This window comes from Sphaeramia orbicularis, chromosome 8, assembly GCF_902148855.1.
Source record: "Sphaeramia orbicularis chromosome 8, fSphaOr1.1, whole genome shotgun sequence".
In the NCBI taxonomy this organism is placed as follows: Eukaryota; Metazoa; Chordata; class Actinopteri; order Kurtiformes; family Apogonidae; genus Sphaeramia; species Sphaeramia orbicularis.
This window is the reverse complement of record NC_043964.1, coordinates 19,525,168-19,532,502: the sequence shown is the minus strand read 5'-3', so window position 1 is coordinate 19,532,502 and position 7,335 is coordinate 19,525,168. Positions and strand designations below refer to the sequence as shown.

At 35.6% G+C, this 7,335-nt stretch overlaps 1 protein-coding gene across 5 annotated transcripts in view; it reads right to left on the bottom strand.

Annotated features, from left to right (window-relative positions):
* Positions 1-7,335, bottom strand: part of srcin1a (SRC kinase signaling inhibitor 1a) — a 119,236-nt gene that overhangs the window by 31,015 nt on the left and 80,886 nt on the right. For all 5 annotated transcript variants that reach the window (XM_030141470.1, XM_030141466.1, XM_030141467.1 and 2 more), the window contains exons 13-17: positions 7,114-7,289; positions 4,182-4,312; positions 3,754-3,901; positions 2,774-3,080; positions 364-622 (exon numbers count right to left, since the gene is read on the bottom strand). In XM_030141470.1, the coding sequence (XP_029997330.1) occupies positions 364-622; positions 2,774-3,080; positions 3,754-3,901; positions 4,182-4,312; positions 7,114-7,289 (1,021 nt within the window). The remainder of the gene's footprint in view (positions 1-363; positions 623-2,773; positions 3,081-3,753; positions 3,902-4,181; positions 4,313-7,113; positions 7,290-7,335) is intronic.

The following is a 7,335-nucleotide window of genomic DNA, read 5'->3' as shown; positions in this document are numbered from 1 at the left end:
CTTCATGGGTTATTCTATTAAATTTGGTTGTCATTTTCTCTATATTTCTATATTGTGTATCATTGAAGTAAGCTATTTTACTGCATTTTATTATATTTGTTTTATCATGTTACACTACATTCTATATTGTTATTTGTAAAAAGTGAGACCAGCTATGAAGTGATTATAAGCATGAAAAAATGTGATCAATATTAGAAATTTATATGTGAAGTGAAACGTAAATCTTATTTTCTGTTGTGTCGATTTGAGTCATTTTAGTTTAAGGAGCAAGTGCTTTTAGGAGAATTTAATAAGCTCTGATGCCTTTCAGAGAAACTGGATTCAGACAGCTGACTCTTTCAGACAAAGTGCTCTTCATCTTACCTGAGCCACGCCTGGATCCTCCTTCTTTCCCAGTAAGCTTGTGCTGGGGTTTGTTGGTGCGGTGCTCTGGGGTTCCAGCTCCACTTATAGGGGTCTGGGAGGATGGTGTGTTAGAGGACTTAATCTGTTTGGCAGCAAAGTCTAGGTCTGGAATAGCCTTCATGAGCTCAGCCTGGGTCTCCTCCAGCAGCCGGTTGATGTCCTGGGCACTGTACTGGGTCAGACTGGCCCTCTTCTCCTCCCAGTCCCGTTCTGCTGCCTGAGAATTAGAGACATAGATCTTTATGAATACTGAAGTGTTGCAGTGTGGCAGTATCAGAAGCACACTATGCAGGTGATGACACAAAGAACACAAGATAAGAGGCTTTGCAAATGTAACACTTTATAAGGTTCGAACAGCCAGGAAGTGCTTTTGTCTGTCTGTATGTGGGGTGAAACTGTGGATATTTGTTATAAATTGGATATGGTTTATTTTTGATAAGTATATTACTGTTAAGAAATGGACTGGTTTTTTTGCGTATTATTGTTATGGAACGGATAATTTACTTTTGTTTTTGATATATGTTTTATTGTCATGAAATGGACAGAGTTTATTTTTGTTTTTGATATGTGCACTATTACTGCTACGAGAAGGACAGAGTTTATTTTTTGTTTTTTAATGTGTGTTACTGTTATGAAATGGACAGAGTTTATTTTTTGTTTTTTAATATGTGTATTATCGCTATGTAATGGACAGAGTTTATTTTTTGTTTGTTAATACGTGTATTATTGTTATGAAAAGGACAAAGTTTATTTTTGTTTTTGATATGTGCACTATTACTGCCATGAAAAGGACAGTTTATTTTTTGTTTTTTAATATGTGTATTACTGTTATGAAATGGATAGAGTTTATTTTTGTTTTTTAATATGTGTATTACTGTTATGAAATGGACGGACTTTATTTTTGTTTTTTTATATGTGCATTATTGTTATGAAAAGGACAGAGTTTATTTTTGTTTTTGATATGTGCACTATTACTGCCATGAAAAGGACAGTTTATTTTTTGTTTTTTAATATGTGTATTACTGTTATGAAATGGACAGTTTATTTTTTTGTTTTTTAATATGTGTATTACTGTTATGAAATGGATAGAGTTTATTTTTTGTTTTTTAATATGTGTATTACTGTTATGAAATGGACGGACTTTATTTTTGTTTTTTTAAATGTGCATTATTGTTATGAAATGGACAGAGTTTATTTTTGTTTTTGATATGTGCGCTATTACTGCTATGAAAAGAACAGTTTACTTTATTGTGAAATGCTGCGTTCAAAGGGACAGTCTATTCTTGATATGTACAGCAATTTTGCGTTTTGTGTAGGAATTTAGGGTAGGTTGAAGGATGGGGTAAGGGGGCGGGAGATTATAATTTAAAAATTCATCCCACTCCTTTTCGAATGTTGGACTTTCTTTTATATAATCCTTTTGTTGTTTAGTTTTAATGCAAATTCGAAATAGATAAATAAACAAACAAACAAACAAGCAATGCCAAAATATCCTCAGTTTTAAAGCACTTTACAAAAGTATGGTCTAGTCACAGTACAGGGAGGGTGGGTCTTATTGTTAATTGCTGGACCATTCTATCCTTGGCTCTTTCTTACCTTTTGTTGGTATGTGCCTGTCATTGTTTACCATGTTGTTATGTGTCACTTCCATTACCATTGTTGGTATATGAAATATATTGTATCATAAGTTATGCAGACTATCATTTAGATAGTTACAATGTGTAATATACATCAGCTTTCATAATCTGTTTACTATATGTTATTTACATTATTAAGACTCTAAAAAGATGTAACTTTATCATGAAGGAAGCAAAAGTAATGTGTTACACTGGAAAAAATCAAGATCTTACCAAGTGTATTTTTCTCATTTCTAGTCCAAATATCTCATCACACTTAAAATAAGACATAGTCACCTTAAGAGTAACTTTTCAGTGAGATATAGGAACTTATTTTTAAACAATAGATCTTGAAAATGTTATTTCAAGAAATCTTACCAAGATAATTTTCACTTGTTCCATTGGCAGATCTTTTTCGCTTATTTCAAGCAAAAATATCTTGTGTAATTTTTTTAACTTGTTTTTGGAGGGGCATATTTTCCAGTGTATGCTGCATAAATGTGAGATGGAGGTGGGATTTAATAAGTTTTCTTCTTCCCACTCCTTTTTGAGCAGTATATATTAAATTAATTTTGTTATTACTAGTGTACATGGCAATTGCTATATTGTCTTGATCATCTTTATTTATTGATGTATTTGCTCTGATATTGGTTCCTTGTACACCTAAAAATGTTTAGTTTTTTTTCCTTCTGCTCAAAACAAATAAATGAATGAATGAATGATTGACAAAGATCAGCAGAAATCATTCGTACCAGTCGGACCTCTACTGACAAAGCTTTGTCAGCAGCAGAACGGCGTTCCAGCTCCTCCAGGGCTTTGCCCTTGTGGGGAACAGGAGGATGATTGTCCTTGTGAGGGCCTGACAGGTTCCCATGGCCACGGCTTAGGCTGGAGTGGGGGCTCCAATTGGACAGACTATTACCTCCGCTGAGGTCATTGATAGTAAGTGGAGGGCTAGTGGGTATGTCAAAGTCTGCAAACTTTCGCAAATCCTCGTTGTGCTTGGATGTGGGATTAGAGAAGTCTTCTTGTTTTTTCCATACGCCCTCATTTGCTTGTCTGGAAATACAGGAAAAGTTATTAATCAGCTTTGGGTGAAAACATAATCTTTTTGACAGAGGTACAAATGGAAACATCTCTTCTGAATAGACCACAAACAAGCAAAGTTTTATTTTGTATCTGGTGTTGGACACAATTTTATGTGACAACTGCGTTTCAATGACTATTTAGAGGATTACTTCAAATTATTCAATTTGTAAATCTGTGTAATGACAATTTATTCTCCAGTCCAACACAAACTGGCTCTTTAAAGTCATATAATAATATAATAAATTGCATTTATAAAGCACTTTTCATTCAGCGGAATCTCAAAGTGCTACCGAGAGAAGACAGTCCAATAGAAAATTAAATACTATACCAAGAATAAAAGACTGAGCAAATAAAAAAAGGTCATGAAAGGTTTGGATACAGATTTATGGAAAATGGAAAAATCTACACAGACATTGCTGAAATAGCATCTACCTTTGAAAGAAGAGGTCAATAATAATTATAACAATAAATATAAAATGATTATTTCTTTTAGCCAGTTTCTGTTTTGTCTGTTGTGAGCTACAGTAGAAACACAGAGGCATAACAAGAGACACTCTATGGAACAGGATCGAATCCCTCCAATAAAGCCAATATAATTCATAAACTGAATGCTAATGTACTGATACTCCCAGAAGGATCATACTTTCGCATGGTGGTGAGGGTGTCAGTAATCGTCTTGCAGCGTTTTAACAGGGCATCCAGTCTATGTGGCTCTTCCTTTAGGAATTTGACAGCCTCTACTTCCACCCTGAGGACGACTCGCATCTTACTCTGGAGGCCTGGGAACTGATCTGCAGGAGGAGGTGGCAGAGTACAACAACTGATTTAATCAAAACTCATCAATACAATCAAACACAGGATGTTAAAATCATGTAAAATAGATTTAAATGACTGCTTAAGTGGTCAGGGAGTTCATTAAAACAGCAGTCGGTGCAAATTGGCTGACAGACCGGTTGTGGATGACGATAAGATAATCAGTGGAGTGGTGAATAAGTCGTGTATTATAAACTGTTTGCCCGAGTAGAGTCTGTGTTTTGTGCGCAGAATGTGAAATGTGCCAGCGTGACTCACTTTTCAGTTCTGTGAGTGTTTCTCCCAGCTTTCTCAGAACCGTGGCCTTCTCCTCCAGCTCCTGCACTGTCACCAGCTTGTGGTTGACAGACGACTCCTTCTGGATTTCCTCCACTGACTTCTCCAGATCACTGAGATGGAACAGACAGAAGGCTGAACACCAGGGAATCCTCCGCTACACTTAAATTTTACTGAATATTTATCTCAGAATTATGCTATGCGGGTTTCAGTAAAGTGTCTGCCAATAAACTGTCTCCGAGTCATTTGGCAGCTGCACAACTAGAACACAACACAACAATTCTGGGTGGTTGAGGAGTACGGATGGATATATGAAAGTTTCACGCCAACTATTCAGGTTAAAAAAATAAATAAATGAAGTAACTGGTGAAAAATTACAACAATAAAAAATCTATTTAATGTGAGAATGTTCGGTTGTAATGTGGCGTCTGCGACTAGTCTGGCCAGATGTAATGTCAAATAAATCTGCCTCTAGTTACGTAATGACTCAAACTTCTATGTGTAATTAACCAGGATAAATTGGCCATTAGCAAGGCAGCGATTAGCAGAGATCATCGAACAGTTCAACCAATTAGTTTGCTATCAAAATGCCACTCAAACTTGGTAACAGGGACTGCTCTACTGCTCGCAGACAAACTCAGGAATCATTATCATGGTGAACATTTCCAACATACTAAAAAGGACGCAAGTTATCTGATTATTAAATCTCAAGGTAGCTCTCTGCTCTCGTTTTGCAGTCACTTCAATTAGCTGCTGGACGGTCTCGCACCTCAGATCTTAATAAGCATCTTACACGATGCAGGGTTTAATTACAGTTAGAATTTCATCCTATCACTGTGTTAGGCTGTGAGTCATCTAATTATAAAACAGATATGAACTTTGTCATGTACGAAGCAATTACGGAATACATGACAGGAACTCACTTGAACAATTCATACATTCCAAACAGCATCTAAAAATGAGTTAGGGTGTTGTAACTGAGTTGGGAATTGCTACATTTTCTCATAACTACAGTTGAATTGTTACTGATTAATCGTTTTTACAAAGATGCTTAGATTTCCATACCCATATACTCGGCACAGTAAAAAAAATGCAGCATCAATATTTCAGAGTCAAGGTATTTTAACCTAGAGTATTTATAGCTCTATGGAGAGTAAACCAGCTTTAACAGTAGAGTTAAAAGTCAGTGTTTTTATTATTATTATTAATTTATTTATATATTTCTTCTTTTCTCTTCTGACATTCACACATCATCCCTGTGTGGTGTGTCTGTAAGTGTATACATTTATGCATGTTCCTTCTGTAAAATGCGTCTTATCTCACTGTAACGAACTGTAGATGTTTGTTAAACACCATAAACATCCTGTAAAAGCTTCCATTAATAAAAACATATCTTGAAAAAAAAAATAAAAGTCAGTGGAAAGTTCTGCACAGATGCAGTGTAAAATTCAATTCTACAGAGTGATGATTAGTGCCAGTCTGCCACATTGCATTGTGGGTACTGGACATTTTACTCACTGTGTTCTATTTTACGTGCAGGGGTTCAAGGGAGGTTTATGTTAATGTTTATTTAGGTTAATATGTCTCTTCTACAACGTTTATTGGCCTTTTTATGTTTATTTTTTTATTCATGTGACACCATTAGTTAAACCTGTAGGCAGAACAATGCCTTACCTGATTGTTGCTGTACCACTAATTGTATTATAAATGGGGAGGACTATGCTCTTTCAAAGGAAAACAATGTTCTAGGGCAGGGGTGTCAAACTCATTTGAGTTCAGGGGCCACATACAGACTAATATGTAATAAAGTGGGCTGGACCAGTAAAACAATATAGATAATAGGATAAGAACTGATAAATAATGTCGACACTAAAGTTTTTTCTATGTTTTTGAGTGAAAAAAGTCAAATTCCATAATGAAAATGTTTAAATCTACGAACTGTACTTAACGAACAAATATGAACAACCTGAAAATTCTTAGGAAAAATAAGAGCAATTTTAACAATATTACACTTTATTTTATCATTTATACATGGGCATCATAACTTACAGATCACAGTGGATCAACAAATACAGAAAACATGTAGTAACAGGCAGAATATTGATAAAATTCTACATACTTCTCTTAAGATATTTCAGGTTATTGAAATTTTTTGTAAAAGGCTAGTCTGTAAATGTAAACATTTTTGTGTAATTTTACCTTTTATACATTAAAACAAAGAGAGAAATTTGCAGTTTTCATTATTTATAGGTTATTATGATAGTGTTTCACTGGTCTGACCCATTTTAGATTGAATTGACCAAAAATGATTTTAACACCATTGACTGTTGTACTTTTTGCATTTCATAAATTTATCCCAGTGGCCAGATTGGACCCTTTGGCGGGCCGGTTTTGGCCCCCAGGCCGCATGTTTGACACCTGTGTTCTAGGGTGATAGAAACCCATAGAGCAAACTCATACCTTTCACGACCCCCACCTTGAGGACCCCTGCAGTTCTACATAGTTTCAATATTAATGGAGGCTGCAAACTGATGAAGAAAATAACACTGTGGATAAATAAATATTAAAACCATATAGAGTCATTTTATAACTAAATCTGGAGTAAAAATAGCTTTATAAAGTGTAATCATATTACTCTCAACAGTGTGAAAACACCACAGTGCTAAATATTTTTTACACATTTCATTGTTAATTTTGACACTGAATTGAGCAGAATTAACTCTGAAAATTTGACACTGGCCATAGAGTCAATTTTACTTAATTTTGAGTGGGACTAACTGTTATCTGAAACAGAGTTAAATTCAACTCTCTAGGGTTAAATTGACACTGTTTTTTTTACTGTGTGCTACCTCTCTGTCTGTTTAACAGTCCTACATTACAGTTCAACATCTGTCCACATCTGACTGATACTGACTGGAGCTGCTGGATGATGAGCTCCTCCTCATTGAGATACTTCAGCCTCTCCTCCTCCACCAGGAGGCGCTGTCTCTGCAGGGGATCCTCCTGCTTCCTCAGGGCATCAGCCACGCGCACGTTCAGCTCCGCTTCAGTCCGTTTCAGCAGAGTCCGTACCGAATCCTGGTTCTCCATCTGCACATACATACATTACAGATAACATATACTGTTCTTACTAAAG